The 22,026-nt window shown below is 41.3% G+C and overlaps 1 protein-coding gene across 1 annotated transcript; it reads right to left on the bottom strand.

Moving 5' to 3' along the window:
- Positions 1–1,226: 1,226 nt before the first annotated feature.
- On the bottom strand, positions 1,227–21,607 carry LOC135539113 (complement C1q-like protein 4). The gene is made up of 2 exons (XM_064964968.1): positions 20,962–21,607; positions 1,227–1,543 (listed from the first exon to the last, which is right to left on the bottom strand). Exons 1-2 carry the CDS (start codon positions 21,496–21,498, stop codon positions 1,364–1,366), a joined length of 717 nt encoding a protein of 238 aa, XP_064821040.1. The 5' UTR covers positions 21,499–21,607; the 3' UTR covers positions 1,227–1,363.
- Between the last annotated feature and the right edge of the window lie 419 nt (positions 21,608–22,026).

The following is a 22,026-nucleotide window of genomic DNA, read 5'->3' as shown; positions in this document are numbered from 1 at the left end:
ACCTAAAGCATCATCTCTCCATGACCTAAAGCATCATCTCTCCATGACCTAAAGCATCATCTCTCCATGTCCTAAAGCATCATCTCTCCATGACCTAAAGCATCATCTCTCCATGACCTAAAGCATCATCTCTCCATGACCTAAAGCATCATCTCTCCATGAACTAAAGCATCATCTCTCCATGAACTAAAGCATCATCTCTCCATGAACTAAAGCATCATCTCTCCATGATCTAAAGCTCCATCTCTGATTATGTCTGGGTTCGACACCCAGTTTAAATTGCTCTGTTATCAATTTAATGTAATGTGAATATAGGAATAGAGTTTGAGGGTTTAAACAAAGGATGGGCTCATTAGTGGAACACGATGATGCTCTGTCATCCACCATAAGGTCTGGAAAAATACTGTATCTGTCTACCATAAGCCTCATCATTGATATCCTGTGTGTGAGGAGACTACCATCACCCCTCCCCACCCCCTTAGCTGTAGGCAGGGGCCATGTAGGTAAAACTAACAACATGATACTTATCTTACACACACCACACTGGATGATGTTCGTGGTGTTGGGTGTATTATCAGCTCCGATCAATATATTCATGACTTTTCTCATTTGGTGTCTTCAGCCGTATTGGAAATCCATCTTGGAGCAAAGAAGGGAGGCGGGAAGCCCCGCAACCAACCTCGCAGTCTCCATTTACAGTCTGCAATCTGAGACCATTTTACTAAATTCCACACTGGTGGCTGAAATGGTCAGCTCATGTCAATGCAACACAGTTCAATGAATCACTATGTGTGAAAGAGTTGTATGCGAGTCATGTAGGTATACTTTCACATACATGATCATACACACAGATGTGTGCGCTTCAGAAGTGAATATATATGTAACTAAGAATACACACGATATCAAGATTTTGAAACAAGTTTTTGTCTTGACATAATTCTTGTTTGTCACCCCATACTGACATGTTAGTTTCATTTACATATCTGTGATTCAATGATATCATGGGAATGACAAAACACATGACAAACAAATGTGTGTGTATTAAATAAAAATGCATATAAACACAGTCTATATGCACATTATATGCCTTGTAACTACACTTGGTTTGGAATGTTATGGTATGACCATTATCTAGACATTAAAAACACAGAGACATACATTTCCTTTTCCCATTGCATCTGTTTCTCTAAATACTGTGTGTTTTAGCAATGGCGTGAGAGAGAGGGGGAAAAAAGAGAGAGAAGAGAGTGGTTGAGAGAATCAGGTTGGATGAGGATCCTGAAAAAGTTCCTGTATTTGTTTGCCTGGGAGAATGTGTGTGTAGTTGTGTGTGTGTGTGTGTGTGTGTGACATGTGGCTGCCTTCAGTCAGGGTAGATGAGGAAGCCAGAGAAGGTGCTATATTTGTTGGTGTTTCCTCCGTGAACTTTGCCCCCGTCGAGCTGCACGCACACCTCGTCCCCCACATCCAGGTGCAGGATGACACTGTTGGAGGCATAGTCATAGTTCAGATCAGCATCCTGGGCAATGGCACTGGCCCTCACCTGAGAGACACACAGAGAGCGAGAAACAGAGAGAGTGAAAGAAAGACTGGGCGGGGGGGTTGAAGAAAGTGAATAACATGCTGACCACATAATCATTTGTTTTTACACATCCATGTTATTCAATCATTTCATCCAAACTGCTTGCGCATGTTAACGGATGTCTGCGTAGCAAGGCGCTAAAATAGAACTTGCTTCTCCCTCCTCCTTGTTGGTTTTTAGGAGTATACAGTATACCCACGTAGATGATTGAAAGCTGAACCTTTCAGTTACTGGCCCAATGCTCTTAACCACTAGGATATCTGCCTCCCTATAGCCTGAGGTTGAGCTTTCATCATGGTCATCTAAATGTTAATTCCCAAGATGAGGAGGAAGAGGAAGACACATGGGGGAATCCCTATGTCTTAATTTACAACTACCTTTCCAAGATGGCATCATCTCCCCCAACACAGATATACTATAAATCATAAATATTCACTGGTAATAGCCCAGAAGAAGGTATATCGGTATATACTGTACATATTACCAAATCCTCTTGGTGATATTTTCTTGTATTTTCCTCTTTCCTTTATTTTCACCTCTCTCTTTCTCTCAGCTTCCATCACCAAACTTCCCTTTCTATTAATCAGTAATCTCTCTATTCCTCTCGCTCTCCTCCAATCTCCCTCTCTATTCTCTCTCTCTGAACCATTTAATATTATTTCCTCCTTCACTCAGGGGTCTTGGTATAATGTCATTGGTACAAAGGCCTTCCTGTCCAATGGGCATGTGTCGCTCCAAATAGATGAGCTGTGCATTGACCTTTGACCCAGAACCTCCATTGAGAACACAAACTTGCACTCTATCGATTTACTGGGATGTTCAGCAACCTGTTGCAGTGGGACAATTCTATAGATCGCCTCCTAGATGGTTTCGTTGGGGTCAGGGAAGACATGCTTCACCAGTGTCAATCTCAAAATCTGAAATTGTTGTATTTATATTTTTGTTCAGTATAGTATCTCACCAGTCATGCATTTATATGCCTCATACAATTATACAAGTATATTCCATTTATATTCAATACACATGGTATAACACAGGAAAAGATAGTGCTCACGATAAAAAAAATTGTACACAAATGGCCTGTAATGAGTTGCACTACATCTTAAGTTGTGCCATTTATTAATTGTATGTTTGTAGGCCTAATAACTAAAGCTGCTTATAATGAATAGTACCATCACCAGATAAATATCCAACTGCTCAAGCATGGGATCTATTTAATCCTGGAAAAAGAAAATACACATATTCATGATTGCAAATCTGACAACCTCACTCCATCCTTGTCTCTCTCCCAGGGTTTAGCCTGGCTGAGGATATGTTCCATCATCTCAACCTGTCAGACGAGACTAAACTAACCATTTCTCCACAAACTTGTTGGCAATAATGAGTTGTTTTCTTTTGCACATATAATACAATTAACTCATTAGTTTACTATAGTCTAATAGCCAGGCTATCTGTTTCTATGTTGCTTGGGTCTTTTTTCTTCTTCCCGAAGACTCAAATTAATCAATAAATTCCTGTTGTTTTTAATTCAGCTCACATCACTCCATTAATTGTTCTGTCTCTCCCTCTCCATCTAACATCTCCTCCATCATCCTTCCTCCATCCGCACCCTCACTATCTCTTCATTCTGGACTCATCTATCCATCTTTTTTCCTTCTTTCCCCAGAATGAGATGCAGGTCACGCTCACAGTTTCTTCCCCCACCATGGCAGTGTTGGCGGGAGCTGCGGCTAAGCGTGTCCCTGTCCGCTCTAAATCGGATTGATTAACAGCGCGCTGCTGTGGCAGGTCTCCATGGATCCCCTCCACCAGCCCCCAGATGCGTTAGGCCAGGCTACAGGGTTCGGTAATTGGTAGTGGAACAGCCATGCCAGCTCCCTCCCTAATAGCTCCCACTCCTCAATAACTCCATACAATCACAATAAGTGGTACACACAATAGGCTACTGCGGTCAAATGGGCTCAAGAAACAGTGGTGGGAGGTCAGAATACAAATTCATTATTTTTGTCTATAAAAGCTGCTGGACTAGTCGTTTTTCTTTTCCTTAATAGTCTACATAGTTTATGTATCTCAGGTGGACTGTAGATATATACTGAACAAAAACGCAAAATGTAAAGTGTTGGTCCCATGATTTGATTTGAAAAATAAAAGATCCCAGAATTTTTACATACACACAAAAAGCCTATTTCTCTAAAATGTTGTGCACAAATTTGTTTACATCCCTGTTTGTGAGCATTTCTCCTTTGCCAAGATAATTGTGGGGTGGCAGGGTAGCCTAGTGGTTAGAGCGGTGGACTAGCAACCAGAAGGTTGCAAGTTCAAATCCCAAGCTGACAAGGTACAAATCTGTTGTTAACCCACTGTTCCTAGGCCATCATTGAAAATGTTTTGTTCTTAACTGACTTGCCTAGTTAAATAAAGGTAAAATAAAATCAATCCACCTGACAGGTATCAAGAAGCTGTTTAAACAGCATGATCATTACATAAGTGCACCTTGTGCTTGGTCATTTTCTTGTGTGACAAAACTGCACCTTTTAGAGTGGCCTCAAGTTGAGTGTGCAATTAGTATGTTCACTGCAGGAATGTCCACCAGAGCTGATGCAAAGCTGTCATCAAGGCAAAGGGTGGCTACTTTAAAAAATATATTTAGATGTTTTTGTAGTAACTAACACTTTTGGTTGGTGATTCCATATGTGTTATTTCATATGTGTTATTTCATAGTTTTGATGTCTTCACTATTATTCTACAATGTAGAAAATAGTAAAACATTTCAGAAAAACCCTTGAATGAGTAGGTGTGTCCAAACATTTGACTGGTAATGTATAACCTTGGAATGTTCCAACATTCACTAAAATATAGTGTACCACATCTGTAACAACCACCACAGAACATTCCCCAAAAGTTCTCATTAGGCTTCCAGGTAAAGTAGTAAAACACATTTCCAAGTAATGTTTTAAGAACATACTGCCACAACAAAATATCTTGCAACATCAGGTGAATGTTTTATACAAACATTGTATAATCATTAGCATAACTGGACAATTGTGTTATGACATTATTTGCAGCAACCTAACAAATGCTCTGGGAACTTTCACAGAACCAATTTTCAAACTTTCAGAGAAATTGACCAGATTTGATTTAACCTATGACACTGCACAGTCTTGAATTCAAGGGCAAATGCGATGAGCGTTCTGTCTATTTGAATAGCCCACATGTTAAAGGGTCACAACAAGAACTATGACAGTGCTGGTGTTTACCCCTCCTCCCTGCAATTACCCTTTAAACATGTCATTCAGTTAATTATATTTGCTAAGGCCTGGTTATTTATGACTTTTCTGGCATGGGTCCATAGGGGACATTACTTCACTAAGGCTCAGGCAGCAGAAAATATATGCAGTCGCTGACATTTAAAGTGTCATGTTTTTGATTAATGTATGGTTGCATTGTACCTCCTATATAACCTAGTGGCTCAACAGCTATTCTTCCCAACAATGAAGCTTCATTATCTTACATTTTAAAACTATGTTAGTGAAACCAATATATGAAAATGAGTGTACATGCATATATACAGTGTTATGATATTACCCTCAACTCTAAAGTAATTGCATTGTCAAACAGCAAAGAGTAATTTGTGTAAATGAACAAAGCATAGGCTACCAATTACAGATGAAAGATGGTTCTGTTTTTGAGTCCACAAGCTCAAAAAAAAGTCAATATGAATCATAATTTAAAAGATTTCATTACCAAACACTGTATTTTGCCAAGCCAGGGGGCCAACAGGAACAGGCGGAGCAGTCTGAGAGAACCAGAGCAGTGAGTCTGATTTTGGTCTCTCAGTAACTATCAAAATTAAACCTTGTTTCCTTTAAGAGGGGTGGTGCAGTGGGAATGTGAAAGAGAGGAAGGAAAATCAGGATTATTGTAAACTGCAGTGGAGATTGATATCGACAAGGGAGTAAATTCCTGTCTGTTGGCCAAATGCCGTTGCCGACTTGAGCTGCTGCTGGGGAGAGCCCGTGGGATGACAGGGAGGATAACACTGCCTCCACTTTTTCAGTTTTTGTTTTGTTAAAAAAGTTTGAAATATCCAATAAATGTCGTTCCACTTCATGATTGTGTCCCACTTGTTGTTGATTCTTCACAAAAAAATACAGTTTTACATCTTTATGTTTGAAGCCTGAAATGTGGCAAAAGGTCGCAAAGTTCAAGGGGGCCGAATACTTTCGCAAGGCACTGTTCGGGCCGTAGCAGCTGATCACTCTGGTGGGAGACTCTGTCTCTGTCCATAGGACAACAATCAGTCGTATATTGCACAAATCTGGCCTTTATGGAAGAGTAGCAAGAAGAAAACCATTTCTTAAAGATATCCATAAAAAGTGTTGTTTAAAGTTTGCCACAAGCCACCTGTGTGGAAGAATGTGCTCTGGTCAGATGAAACCAAAATTGAACTTTTTGGCAACAATGCAAAACGTTATGTTTGGCGTATATATATATAAATGAATGGGAGAGAGAGAGAGATGTATGGCGAGGGGGAGCTAAAAACATGGAGTAGAGCTCTGAGAGGTGGTGCAAGGGCGCAAAAGACACAGGAGGTAGAGGTGGAGGCAGAGAGGCCATGGAGAACAGGAGGCAGAGACGTAGAGGCAAGTACAAGGGAAAAAGGTAAAGAGAGGAGAGAGACTTTGAAAAAGAGAGGAAGTGAAAGATTTAGAATGAGAGAACATAGGAGAGAGCAGCTGCGTGGCACTTTAACAGTCTAAGCACAAGACTGGGTGAGGGGAGCCAAACTGGAGGGGGCCTGGAGGGATGGGGAGGGAGGGAGCCTGTTGGATAACAAACTGATCAAGAGAACCTATTTCTGGAAGGCAGGAATGAGACTTGGGAGGTGGGGGTCTGTGTAGTCTCTGTTATTTTGGTGTTTTGCAGTGGTGCCCTGCTCCTCTGGTAATAAAAGTGACAGGATTCATTCACCGTGATGTACAGACCTCTCAGAGCGGAGCGAGACGATTGAGAGGGGTCTCTTAAACTCACCTGTGGGACCACTATATATATGGGTAGAGAGGCAGGGGTCGAGGAGGGGGTATGGAGGACTGATGGAAATATCCAGTTTATACAATGCTGTGGTTCTCTCTCTCTCCGTGCTGTGTTAAGGTGTGCTCTTATACCATTAGGGTGGTGGTTGTTGAAGCCTTTTAGCAGCCGTGTGGGTCTGACCCCTAATTGGCATGCTAAATGCTAATATATTGCCATGACACTCTGGACCTATGGTGTCAAGACGTTGATTAGAAAGTCTCTAATTGGCTCTGGGCTGGAATGTTCCAATGGTGGAGACAGTTTAATTGGATATAAAGGGGTTTCAGCTACAGATGACTCTACCTGCAGAGCATCAACTATGAAGCAGCCAAAGGTTGTGCAATGACATTAAGTAATGTGCCACTTAGTCAGTGACTGGTCATTTGCTGGCTCCTATTAACAATTTGGAAAATATTAATATTGGAATTATTGAGATATTTACCAATACAAGCACGCAGGAAGGCAGACACACAAGCATGCATGCCCGCAGACACGTACACATATTTTCTTGGGCCTTGCTAATCAGCGTTTTCTCCTCCATATCATCAGATTACAATGCCACCTATGTGTGTGGTCAGGTCATGCAAACATCACGTGACTGATTTACTTCACATGGTCAGACAATTCTAAGACATCTCACACTGATGATATTTTCACAAAGTGATCAAGCTGTCATGGTGGGGAGAAATGATTCATTGGCTACCTTTAGTTCCTTCATTATATAATACCATGAGTCATGGGTAATGCCATACTATTAGCCTTTACTGTCTATTCTTGCAAATGTTATATTTCTAATGGCATATACATTTCCATAATCTCTAAGGGCTAAATGTTCTTTATCCCCCCTTACACAAAAAATGGCATTTATCAAACTAATTCTGACATTTGAACACTACTCAATGAGAAAACCCAACCTTTGGGATGAACTTTTGAAGGACTGTGCGAGGCAAAATGAGAAGGAAAACATAGATGAAACAAAAGAAGGAAAATTAAAGCGAAGGGAGGCCTAAGTCTGCAATGTATTAATGCCTCAGTGATAATTAAAGAAATGAATGGAAATGCAGTATAATGGCTGTGTGTGAGAGAGAGCGAGAGAGATGGCAAAACTGCATTTGTGGTGTACTGACTTAATAATATTAATAAGCTGGGTGCTTATATTTGTCCTATTTCACACATTTACACGTGTGTATTAATACGCATGTGTGAAATGGAAATGAGTCATCAACGGCGACCCTGGAGCAATTAGAATTAAGTGCCTTGCTCAAGGGCACATCGACAGATTTTTCACCTCATCTGCTTGGGCATTCGATTAGTAGCTCAATGCTCTAAGTTAGGGATGGGCAACTGGCGGTCCTCTTTTGTAGGCGCACGGGGTCTCAACTTATTGTTAAGAGTCACAATTGTAGAGGTGTAATTTCGAAATTTGGTTGTGCATCAGCAGTTTTTCTCTTGTTATGTCAGTCACGGACAGTTAATCAATTAGCCCATGTCAGCTAACATGTTTTAGATTGGTAAATTAGCTGGCTAGACTATCTAAACTTGTAGAAATCATTGTCAAATTACTGACCATGGGGCCCCCATTGACTTGTAGTGACTCTCACTCACTCCCCATTGATTTTGTTAGTCACTCACTCAGATATCATATTAAAAACGGCAAACATCACAATCCACCCTATGGCAAAATGTGTAGAATTGCAGGACATTAGCTGTAAAACTGCAATTTTTTCTCACTGCCACATGGCAAAACGAGTATAATTGCAATTGCCTGATATTAGTTATACAATTGCAAAATCTTCTCTCTACCCCATGGCAAAGTGTGTACATTTGCAGGAAATTAACTCTAACCTTACTTTGTCTCTGATGTCAAGAGGGGGGGCTGCTAAAATGTTTTGCTCAGAAGGCAGGGGGTGATCCCACAACAAAATTTCACTTGGGACCCCCAAAAGGCTAGGGCCAGCTCTGAATGCATGTGTGGATATGGATGTAAATACGCAGACCCGCGAGCCACTGTGACCCATCGTGATGAGTTCAGATTTTTTTGTGGCCCCCACCCCCATCAAAGTTGCCCATCCATGCTCTAACCACTAAGCTCCCTGCCACCCTGACTTATGAAACATCTTTTGGAAAATGTGCCCTACTATATAATGTAGTGATGTAATGCAAAGTTGTGTTTATGGTTATACAATAAATGTACAGGAAGAGTAATGAATATGCAATTAAATATAAGCTTTGCTGTTACAGTTTCAAAGTCACCTGTATGTCTTACAAAAGCTGGATGACAAGTAATGTCACGGTTGTTTGTAGAATTAACGGACCAAGGTACGTTGAGTTCCACATAATTTATTAAAGAAGTGAAACTTAACAAAACAATAAACAAACAAACTGTGACTACTGAGGTGCTATGTGCACTAACTCCAAACATAAACAATATGCCATAACCCACAGGTGGGAAAAATGCAATTAGAGACAACAATTACCAGCTGCCTCTAATTGGGAATCATACAACTCACCAACATAGAAAATAAACCTAGAACCCCACATAGAAAATATAAACTAGAACAACCCCTAGTCACACCCTGACCTACTCTACCATAGGAAATAAATGCTCTCTATGGTCAGGACGTGACAAGCAAGGGAAAGGCAAAACAAATGTAGTCATTAATTCCTGTGTAGCAGACAATATCTGGAAGGCTGTTCTAAACCTCCACTGAAACCCACAGTGATTAGTAGCTACTAATCCTGACAGCGGACACGTCAGGCCCACTAAATAAGATATAGCGATTCACACAATGTGTCACACAGTTGCCCAGAAATGAGCTACTAGCTACTAGCATCCTTAATTAATGAGCTAATTGAGTTGATGTTGGACCGGATCCCTTCTAAAGTGAACATGACTGTGTTTTTGTATCAAAAACACTGATATGTTCACTTTAGAAGGGATATGGTCCAACATTAGAGCAGAGGACATATTATGTCCCATATTGACACTGCACTATCCAACTGAATGGAAAATACACTAACTCTCTAGTTGTATATCCTCTGTGAGAAGTGCAAAGAGTTGAGCCATGTGATGCAGGAATCAGGGCAGCAGTTCCAATGTTGTGTTGGGCTTAATTAGTGCTCGGTCTGTCCTCCAGGTCTCTTTTCCAATAGGTCAAATCAAATTAAATGCCACAGTCTTGTAATGGGGACATGGTGTCACAAATGGCACAAAGCTTCTGAGCAGACATGTTGGGTCTAAATGGGTTAGCAGCAGCTCTGCACTGGACTCATCATAAACTATTAGTCATAGAAGAAATATGCGGCCAACATGAGGGATGGGCCTAGACACTCCCAAAATGACCAATCCATGCACCGGCTATAAATATTCATGATAATCCCACTCCCAGCTCATCATCGCAAAAGGGCAAAATCTATATTGGTTGTAAATGATAAATTCATAGGAAAGGTCACTTGCTTTAACAAAAATCGTTTGGTGGCTTAAGAAACATGGAGAGTAGAGATCTGACGGCTTAGTAGGGTATGCAGGCTTGTCAGTTGTGAGGATCAGATGTAATTTCCCTCCTAATCATAGATAATAGGTACACTGGAAAGATGTCAAGGAACACGTGAAGGATTCATCATCCATTTAGCAATATCAGATATTCAGAGATCTACGACTGTCAATAAGGTCTTTGATTCATTTAACTTATTCCACCTTTCTATCCTTACACTGGCCTTGTTCTCTTTCACTCCATCTCCCCTTTTTTGTTCATTCTATCCATCTTCATCTTTCTTCTTTATGTTGATCTGATCCTACCCTCTCATGTTGGCCTTGCTGTAGCTGTCTCTTATCCCCCTATGTCCGCTTTCCTCTGTTTATCCATCCATCTTTCTCTCCTCTCTTGATCTCTCTGTCGCCCCACTTGTCTGCAGCCTGCCTCCCTTTACAGTCATCTCTCCCCCGGCTGTGTCTTAATCCCACCTCCCTTTGACGTGCTGCGGATAAACTGCATCTCTGCGTCAATATGACATAATTTAAACACACAACCTAGATCTGCTCTTTGAGTTATAGTCAATGAAAATCACACTTACAGTACATAATAATTCTCCCCCCGATGAAAATCGGGGAGGGAACTGTATATCTGTCTCTGTCCGTTAGTACATTCGTATGTTAGTCACATGCGATATCTCAGACCGCACTGGCACGATTTGAATGAAACTTTGGTGAATGTTGCATCTTGCCATAGAGATACGGCATTTATAACATTACACTGATTGGCCAGATGGTGGCTCTATATTGATTGAAAATGCTAACTTTGAAAGGCCAAGCCCCTCACCCCGATTGACCTAAAGTCATGAAATTCGGTACATAGGTCCCCTCTCCTCACAAGGAACAAATATGCCTCAGGAACTCATTAGCTCTGCCGTGATGGATTTTTCACCATTTAGGATTTTGTGAAAAAACACTTAAAACGCTACTCTTCTGGCACGGTATGACCGATCTGCACAAAACTTAATATGTGGCATCTATGGACAAAGTTCTCTCAAGTCAATATAGCAATTATGTGGGTGTGGTCTGGCACATAAATGCATATAAATCAGTCAAGGATATTCGTATTGTAACATGCATATAAATCAGTCAAGGATATTCGTATTGTAACATGCATATAAATCAGTCAAGGATATTCATATTGTAACATGCATATAAATCAGTCAAGGATATTCATATTGTAACATGCATATAAATCAGTCAAGGATATTCATATTGTAACATGCATATAAATCAGGATATTCATAGTAACATGATATAAATCAGTCATATTCGTAAACATGCATATAAATCAGTCAAGGATATTCGTATTGTAACATGCATATAAATCAGTCAAGGATATTCGTATTGTAAAATCAGTCATATTCATATTGTAACATGCATATAAATCAGTCAAGGATATTCGTATTGTAACATGCATATAAATCAGTCAAGGATATTCGTATTGTAACATGCATATAAATCAGTCAAGGATATTCGTATTGTAACATGCATATAAATCAGTCAAGGATATTCGTATTGTAACATGCATATAAATCAGTCAAGGATATTCATATTGTAACATGCATATAAATCAGTCAAGGATATTCATATTGTAACATGCATATAAATCAGTCAAGGATATTCATATTGTACATGCATATAAATCAGTCAAGGATATTCGTATTGTAACACACATATGTTGCAAACACTGTCAAGACTCAACATATGCAAGAACATTCATATCGACCACACTGTGGCGCTATAACGGGCACGTGTTTATATCTCTTGATCTGTTTGACTCTTACTGCTTTCACATAGGATTTACTGTATTTTGGCCTTAAAAATGTATTGGGCCATGTTTATATGACCCTCTTACAAACAGGCCCATTGTTACCACATTCTTGCCTGCATACAAATGTATACCTCCCGTGAACATGTAGGCAACAAGTGGTAGCAGTAGTAATATACACCATCAAAAATACATTCATTATTAATTTGTTTAGGCAGGTCCTAAGAAATATTATAAGACTAATAAAATGTATTTTCAAAACAATAGAATGGTATATTTTGGGTTTAATTATGTTATGTCCAAATGAATGAAATCAATAGTTCATTATTTTGTTCATTAATACCCCAATCACAGTTAACACACATATTTTGTAGTAAAAATATTATGGAATACAACAGAATAAAACACATATTTTTTCCTACACAACTTGTGTCACTGGAATGTGTGGAACCGCTGTCTTATAAAAAAGTTATATTTTGAAAAAGAGCCACAATGAATCTCTTTCCTACCCTCACTCCACTTCGTTAGGGTGCAGGCATACATTGACAATATCTTCATCATGATGCCCATAGAAAATAATAGCAATCCTATTTTCATAAGCATGTGAGACTCGTGTTCATATTTCATAACCTCTGCAAACTTTTGGAGTTGCCTATATGTGATCGAGCAAAATAATAGGCCTCCACTTGGTTTCTGGTACATTATTGCATACTAAATGTGTCTGATCAGTGTTAGATGAGCAAACAAATAGATGAGCTACTACTTCCACTTATTTGCCCAGCCAGAAACTACTTAACCAAATAGCCTACAGACAGAGATTCAGTGAAACAAAATCACATTAATTGAGACAAGTCAGTGAAGTCACAGGCTTTTGGTCAGGAGTAGGCCTAGGATACTAAGCGACTGGGAGTGAAGAGCAAAATAATCCACTTGTTAAACTACATAACATGTTGGCAAAATGTTCTAATAAATGAGCCAACTAGACAAGATGACCATGAGCAGCACTCACCTCAGCTAACATTTCCCCAGCCTAATTGTAGCCTAACCAATATCCAAACAGAATCAGTAAAAACATTGATTGATTTATCAAGATGAGTCCCCAACGCTTGTCTCAAAGCAGCGCAAATAGTGCTGTCCCAATAAAAATGATGCTGAAATTATTTTCTAATTGATCACAGGCGGGTAGCCTATTGCTTCAAATGTATTACAATGATTGGATAACTTTGGGAGTTTCAGTAAGCAACAATTTGATACATGTCTTCAATTGCATTAGCCTATTTTCTTCCAATATTTGTGTCATTCAGTGATATTTATTCACACAGTAATTATTCTGTGGTTAGGAAAATAGTGGGCTATGCTAAGAGATGGGAGAAGTGACATGCCTCACAAAGTTAGGGAGCCGGCAGGAGGATGGTTAACTGGCACTGCATCGCAACCATCAAGAGTTTAAGAGCTTAGTGTGTGCCAATGCTGCCACAGCATTACGGGCACGTTTCATACTAAGCCGTAGGCAGAAATGTGCCAAAATGATTACTAGGTCATTAGGCGGGAATAAATGTTTTAGCTTTGATACCGGCAATACCTTTCAGATACAAGGGCTGAAAAAAGTTGGTGGTATGGTAAAGTTGGCAGAAAAAGTCAAAGTATCAGAGTGATGAAATTTGGCACACAGGCTCAGGGATATGAGTCTAGCTAACCCACACAATATCTCAGACACGACTGGCCCGATTCTTCCGAAACATCTTGCCAAAGAGATCCGTTATTTTGCTAAATTTGACTGATTGGCCAGATGATGGCGCTATAACAAGAGGTGGAAAATGCTAACTTTGAAATGCCCACACCCTCACCCGGATTTACCTAAAGTCATTAAGGTACATTGCATTCAGAAAGTATTCAGACCCCTTGACTTATTCCACATTTTGTTACATCACAGCCTTGTTCTAAAATAATTTTTTCCCCTCATCAATCTACACCCAATACCCCATAATGGCAAAGCAAAAACAGGTTGTTGGAATTTTTTGATATTTACATAAGTATTCAGACCCTTTACTCAGTACTTTGTTGAAGCCCTTTTGGCAGCGAATACAGCCTCGAGTCTTCTTGGGTATGACGCTACTGTATTTGGAGAGTTTCTCTCATTCTTCTCTGCAGATCCTCTCAAGCTCTGTCAGGTTGGATGGGGAGCGACTGGGCACTCAAGGACATTCAGAGACTTGCCCCGAAGCCACTTCTGCATTGTCTTGGCTGTGTCCTGTTGGGAGGTGAGGTCTGAGGACCTGAGCGCTCTGGAGCAGGTTTTCATCAAGGATCTCTCTGTACTTTTCTCCGTTCATCTTTCCTTTGATCCTGACTAGTCTCCCAGTCCCTGCTGCTGAAAAACATCCCCACAACATGATGCTGCCACCACCATGCTTCACCGTAGGTATGGTGCCAGATTTACTCTAGATGTGACGCTTGGCATTCAAATCTTGTTTCTCATGGTCTAAGTTGTTTAGGTGCCTTTTGGCAAACTCCAAGTGGGCTGTCATGTGCCTTTTACTGATTGGTGGAGTGCTGCAGAGATGGTTGTCAATCTGAATGGTTCTCCCATCTCCAAAGAGGAACTCTGGAGCTCTGTCAGTGACCATCGGGTTCTTGGTCACTTCCCTGACCAAGGCCCTTCTCCCCCAATTGCGCAGTTTGGCTGGGCGGCCAGCTCTAAGAAGAGCCTTGGTGGTTCCAAACTTCTTCCATTTAAGAATCAAATCAAATCTAATTGTGTTTGTCACATGCATCGAATACAACAGATAACAAATAATTAAAGAGCAGCAGTAAAATAACAATAGAGAGGCTATATACAGGGGGTACTGGTACAGAGTCAATGTGTGGGGGCATCAGTTATGTCGAGGTAATTAAGGTAATATGTACATGTACATGTAGAGTAGGTAGATTTATTAAAGTGACTATGCATAGATAATAACAGAGAGTAGCAGCAGCGTAAAGGGGGGTGCATTACAAAATAGTCTGGATAGCCATTTGACTAGATGTTCAGGAGTCTTATGGCTTGTGCCTGGCTGTGTAGTCATGAGTGAATAAGGAGTACATGAGGGGACTGAGTAAGCACCCCTGAGGGGCCCCCGTGTTGAGAATCAGCGTGGCAGACGTGTTGTTACCTACCCTTACCACCTGGGGAGGCCCGTCAGTTTAGTCCCAGGGTCCTTAGCTTAGTGATGAGCTTTGAGGGCCCTATGGTATTAAACACTGAGCTGTAGTCAATGAATAGCATTCTCACATAGGTGTTCTTTTGTCCAGGTGGGAAAGGGCAGTGTGGAATGCAATAGAGATTGCATCATCTGTGGATAGGTTGGTGCGGTATGCAAATTGGAGTGGGTCTAGAGTTTCTGGAATAATGGTGTTGATGTGAGCCATGACCAGCCTTTCAAAGCACTTCATGGCTACAGGCGTTAGGGCTACGGGTCGGTAGTCTTTGCTTCTTTGGGCACAGGGATTATGGTGGTCTGCTTGAAACATGTTGGTATTATAGACTCAGACAGGGAGAGGTTGAAAATGTCAGTGAAGACACTTGACAGTAGGTCAGCATATGCTCGGAGAACTCTTCCTGGTAATCCATCTGGCCCTGCGGCCTTGTGAATGTTGACCTGTTTACAGGTCTTGCTCACATCGGCTGCGGAGAGCGTGATCACACAGTCATCCGGAAAAGCTGTTGCTCTCATGCATGTTTCAGTGTTACTTGCCTCGAAGCAAGTATAGAAGTAATTTAGCTCGTCTGGTAGGCTCATGTCACTGGGCAGCTCTCAGCTGTACTTCCCTTTGTAGTCTTTAATAGTTTGCAAGCACTGCCACATCCGACGAGCGTCGGAGCCGGTGTAGTACGATTCAATCTTAGTCCTGTATTGATGCTATGCCTGTTTGATTGTTCGTCGGAGGGCATAGCGTGATTTCTTATAACATTCCGGGTTAGAGTTCCGCTCCTTGAAAGCGGCAGCCCTACCCTTTAGCTCAGTGTGGATGTTGCCTGCAATCCATGGCTTCTGGTTTTGGTATGTACGTACAGTCACTGTGGTGACGACATCATCGATGCACTTATTGATGAAGTCAGTGACTGATGAGGTGCACTCCTCAATGCCATCAGAAGAATCTTGGAACATATTCCAGTCTGTGCTTGCAAAACAGTCTTGTAGTTTAGCATCTGCTTAATCAGACCACTTTTTTATTGACCGAGTCACTAGAGCTTCCTGCTTTCATTTTTGTTTGTAAGCAAGAATCAGGAGGATAGAATTCCCCAGATCTGTGCCTCAAAAAAATCCTGTTTTGGTGATCTACGGACAATTCCTTCGACCTCATGGCTTGGTTTTTGTTCCGACATCCACAGTGGAATCTTATATAGACAGGTGTGTACCTTTCCAAATCATGCCCAATCAATTGAATTTACCACAGGTGGACTCCAACCAAGTTGTATAAACATTCATGGATGATCAATGGAAACAGGATGCACCTGAGCTCAATTTCAAGTCTCATAGCAACATAGCAAAGGATCTGAATAGTTATGTAAATAAGGTATTTCTGTTTGCAAAAAAGGTCTATAAACCTGTTTTCGCTTTGTCATTATGGGGTATTGTGTGTAGATGGATGAGGAAACATTTTTGAAAGCAATTTTAGAATAAGGCTGTAACGTAACAAAATGTATAAAAAGTCAAGGGGTATCAATACTTTTCAAATGCACTGTACATAGGGTCCCTCTCCTCATAAGGAACAAATATGCCTCAGGGACCTATTAGGTCCACCATAATGGATTTTTGTGGGGGACGACATGTTTGCTGTTGCCTTGTTTAAAACTAGAGTTATTGACTGGATACTCAGATGGACAGGTACAACAACTCAAATGGGACATGGGAGGGGGAGCTACAACAGACAAATCACATTTTTCGATTTCTGACACAATCCAAACAGTATGCCTACACACGGCAAATACCAAACATTGACATTGATATTGGTACTCCTTGCTGTAACTTTGCCGTTGATCTGTTGGTCTCTAGTGTTGGCTATGCAATGTTCTCCCAGGGTTGTGTTTTTGTAATTGATCCCATCAGTTAGCTCCCCTATAAGAGCTCTTGTCTATTCATTGCAAAGTGGGACCGCGAAGTGGAGTGGGCCTGTGAAAGGGGGATGGGCACTGAATTGGGTTAAATAATTTAGTTGATGGAAAAGATAATTAATGGGCAAGCCAATAGACAAGCCAGAAGTGATGGGGGGGGGGATCTAATCTAAAGGCCATGAATTATTTAACGCCGGTACAGGACAGGAATGACAATTTCAGTGACAGCACGCAACAAACAAGGTCTACCAATTATCCCTGGCATTTTCCTGTCCGTCTTCTTTACTGTGCACTTTATTCACACCCTGTCAAATCAATGAGTGGGGAGGCTGAGCGGAATCTACCTCTTAATAGACCTGGTCAAATAAAAAGCCTGTGTTATGGGTGTATTGGGAAAGCTGGGCGACGTGCCAGGGTGGTACAGGATCCAAGGATAAAAAAAAAAATTGTAATTTAGGGTGCGTTCGTAAATTCAATCTGGAGTGCCAGAGTGTTGTCAGATTGTCCGTTCGTAAATTCTGAGCGTTTCATTCTCGGAGCGTTCAGAGCGCACACTGGACACCCTGGCCGTGGAGTAGTGTAGGGTTGATCCGAGTGTTCTGGCTTCACAACGACAGTCAAGCACCCAAGCTAACTGGCTAACATTGGCTAACTAGCTAGCTACTTCCATACACAAATGAGAGAACCCCTCACTCTGACCATTTTACCCGACCTAGCAGAGCTGGTTAGGCTGTTTTGATGTTATCCAGAGCGTTGGTGACTAACTGTGCTGCTGGTAACAATTTAAATTACGTTTTTTTGCCGACGTTTAGTGACACCGGCCCTATTCAATTGGTGTTGAGTGTTTGGAAATTTGTCAGTGTTCGGAAATTTGTCAGACGAGCATGTTCTGAAATAAGAGTAGATAGCCAGAGTGATTTAACGAACGCGCCCTTATAATGTCATTTAAAAATGTACCAGAACTAGACACATCCATTCCACCACCAATTGGGTAAGTAACATTTATATAATGGAGATGGTAACATGTACTCTGCCTATTTTTACAGGGAGATGGTTAGATGATTGAGATACAGTATTACAGTAAGGCCAACACTTGAAATTTGACCAGATTACGATGCGGAACCCCTAACATCCTACCTTTATGGCTATAGTGGATAAGTGCTTGACTGGACTTGAGTTCTTTGGTTGGGGGTATACATTCAACCCAGTAAAAATGATCTGATGAAGACAGGTTAGTTAAACTTACAGTTAGTTGTAATTGTTTGTACTAATTTATAAAGGGTAAGAAATATTAAACTCAGCTTTTCCCCTGAAGACAGTTTTATAGAGATTTTATGATGGATTGGTTCAAGTTGTTGATGCCTACCAATCTGTCCTGAATAAGCAGTAGTTATCAGGGTCAGGGTCGACTTAGCAACACACCGCTGCCTGACTACACAGCTTTTAAATTATGTGTAAAGAAATCAACCACCAGTGTTTCATCAAACACAATGCAAAGTGAGTCGTATTCTATTCCTCTATGGTAATCCCTCTGTGTAGCTCTTCTGTTCCACACCACACACGTCAAAATGAAACCTCAATAGAGTCAGGGTTTAATTCCTCAAGCTTGTCATCTACAGATGGCTATTATTTGTATTTATTTTTTTGCTTGTTTATTTATTGATGTTAAAGCCGGAGATCCTCAGAGGATAGTAGCCAGCTGTTGCGTTTTGGCGTCACTCCACATAAATGTGGAGGATCGTTATCCTCTTGATCGCATAGCTGTCACTACCTCTCTCTCTCCTGCTGCCCAAATCAGGAGGTGGAACCTAGCAAAGTGTTACACTTTTTGTCTTCCATTCCAGCTTGGTGTGTGCAGTTTGCCGTTCAGGCACTTTAGGCCTTCATTTTCTCTGTGTCCTCCAGGAGCAATTCACTATATCTTTAGGGAACTTTTTTTAAAGCCTTTTGATGATATTCAGAGGAAATGGATTCTTGAATTATTAAGTGAGGGCTTACTTGTTCTTATACAAATGTTGGACGAGTTATTTTATTCTCATTCTACTCTGTCTGCAAAATAATCTATTTTACCTCAACTTTCCTTGTTTAAATGTTTATGTTTAATCTAGATTGCTTTGCTAATTCATCCTTCATCCTTCAAACATGTGCCATTGTTATTTATGGCCATCCCACAATCTTACCAATAATAGAATACCAAATGGAAGTATGTTATGCCTACACGTTCAACCCATGTCATTCGGCCTAGCTAAAAGCTAAATGGTTAGTGTTGAAGGTTTAGAACGTGAAGGCATAACATACTTCCTAGTTGATTGGAATATGTAAGCGTTCCACTGTTCTAATTCTCTGTTCTTTCAAGTTTAAACAATAACACTCTGAGTATACTTGTGTAAGATGTAGGTCCTCTGGTTAAGCTTCCTACCAGACAAAAATTGTCTCAAGGTACTTGGATATTCAATTAGGCAAACTGGCTTCTAAATCTCTTAACAAACCTTGCAAATGAACTTTGACTCAAAAGATAATGGGCAAAAAATACCAAATTTCTCGGCCTTTTCCTTCAATAATATAAAATGACACTTATATCCGAAGCGACTTACAGTCATGCGAGCCTAAATTTCACGTATGGATGGCCCCAACGGGAATCGAACCCACGACCTAAGCGCTATGGTTTACTGACTGAGCATGAAGACACATATGCATACAACTCCAAAATACCTATTATAATCAGAGCTTGGAACCGGTTCAGGGAACAGAACCGAAAACCGAAAAATAATTTAATTGTTCAAGGAACGGAAACAGAACCGGCAATGAAAGTGAACTTTAGGTGCCTGACAACTCACCCTGAATTCCACTCTATCGATCGCTACATACATTCAGTATGAATCTGCCATCCTAGAAGTCGTTTGTGTGACTTCAAAATGAGGGGCGACGTACAAAGCAAATAAATCAGCGATTGGATCGTCTCTAAGAAATCTAACCAATCAGAGTATCAAAGTTAATAACGTCATCATGAAGGCCGGGTCTGGCCCAACCCATTGGTTTCTGGGACCAATCAGAATGGTCAGAATGTGTTAGCATTCTAGATATCGTAGGTGAAGGAGGCAAATACAGACTCATCGTGGAGAATAAACGTCAGTTTGGCCAGAGTGATGTGGCTCGGTAGTCTGGAAAGATCTGTAGTCTTCCGGAACAGAACCGTTACTTTCAAATCTTGAGAACGGGTTAATAATGTTATTATTCCTGTTAAATTCCTAATGTCGGGTATATAATTATGTGACGTTATCATGCTAATTATAACCTAAACACATTCCAGTTCAGGTCATGTCATGATGTTCAGCGCTTCAAGCCAAGCCCCCTCCATGTTTACTCCTAACTCTCGCCCCCTCCCCACTGGTGAAATTTCATTTGCATCTAGTGCCTGCACTTATCTGACCAATCAAACATGTAAACAACTAACTTACGCATTCCATAGCAAGCTTCTCTGTTTCTGCTAACTGGTGAAGTAAATTAAGGAGGTATTTTTGCAAAAAAATATGTTGATTTGATAGGTTTCAAAAAGTATGAACAAGTACAAAAAGGAACTATATGAACAGTTACTTTTTTGGTTTCGAACCAGTTCAGAACTTGGTCGGAACACCAGAACGGAATGAAAGAAATAGGGGTTCTGTTCGGAACAAAAACATTGTAAAATAATTTTGGTTCCAAACCACGATTATAACCCTTTCTCTTTTTCAGAGAGGCCTCTGACAAGAAGAAACACATATTATAGGATAATGGAAGTAGACGTGATACAAGAAGGCATAGGTGTATCAGGGGTTCTTAGACTAAATCAGCTGAACTGTAGGATTAATTGTGTGCTAACCTGTCTAGCTCATCACACACATAACAACACGCACTCCTCTCTGTCTCACCTGTCCATTCTTTTTTAAGTCGGCCCACATGCTGGTCCCATCTCCGCCCCTCATCAGGACATGGTAGGTGAAGAAGTAGATGCCAGGTAGGGGGCAGGTGAACTTGCCAGTACTGGGTTCATAGTAGTTCCCCACATTGGTCACTACGTCGTCAAACCTCAACACCTCACTCCCTTCATGCTGTTTGCGGAGGCCAGCGTAGAAGGCGATCTTGGGGCTGTAGAAGGAGGGGATGTAGCCCCCTGGGCCAGGGCCGGGGGGACCAGGGGGGCCTGGCTTGCCTGGTTCTCCTGTGGGACCTCTGGGGCCTGGGGGGCCAGGGCTCCCACGAAACCCAGACTTGCCCCTTCTCCCTGTGAAGTCTGGGGGTTGGGGGGAGACAGCGGTCAGCTCGTGGCTGCCCTGTGGGGGGGTGAAAGAGTCGCACACCATCTTGCAGCTGCCAAGCATCTCATAATGGGTGCTCCCGCCTCCAGACGCCCCCCCTTTGCTGGTGTGAACCAATAAGGGGATGGCAACCAGCAGCACCAGCACCATAGCCACGCCCACTCCTGCCCCGATGACACGTTTCCTGCGGCTGAGCCGGGAGGCGGCCAGAGTGAGGAAGTCCTCCTCCCCCTTGGCCGGAATGGTGGTGCCGGCCAGAATGAACTCTGGGAAAACCAGGACTAGGGGGAGAGATGGTGAGAGAGGGGCTAAGGGGGGAAAGGCGATGGGACAGAGAGGTTCTACACTGGGAGTAGGGGGTGAAGTAGTTAATTTTACCTAAGGGAAATAAGATGTAAATGAGGGAGAGTGAAAAGGTAGGAGGGTTGTGAGAAAAGACTATAAATATAGGAGATTTCAACGTAAAGACAGGAATGAGATGATATAAGACACTTAAGGAACAGCAAAGCTCAATGTCAAAAAGTCAGGAGTTGTTGAAGTCAAATGTCAGGAAGAGATTACAAAACATGTTTTCATTCCGTTCATTTTTTAAAATGTTTTTCTAGGTTTATCCTCTAATTTGTCAAAACCTTTTTCTCCAGATTTATTTTTTAACGTAAAATGTTTAATCCGCAAAAC

Source organism: Oncorhynchus masou, unplaced genomic scaffold (genome assembly GCF_036934945.1).
Source record: "Oncorhynchus masou masou isolate Uvic2021 unplaced genomic scaffold, UVic_Omas_1.1 unplaced_scaffold_28___fragment_2___debris, whole genome shotgun sequence".
Taxonomy (NCBI): domain Eukaryota; kingdom Metazoa; phylum Chordata; class Actinopteri; order Salmoniformes; family Salmonidae; genus Oncorhynchus; species Oncorhynchus masou.
This window is presented reverse-complemented; position numbering and strand designations above follow the sequence as displayed.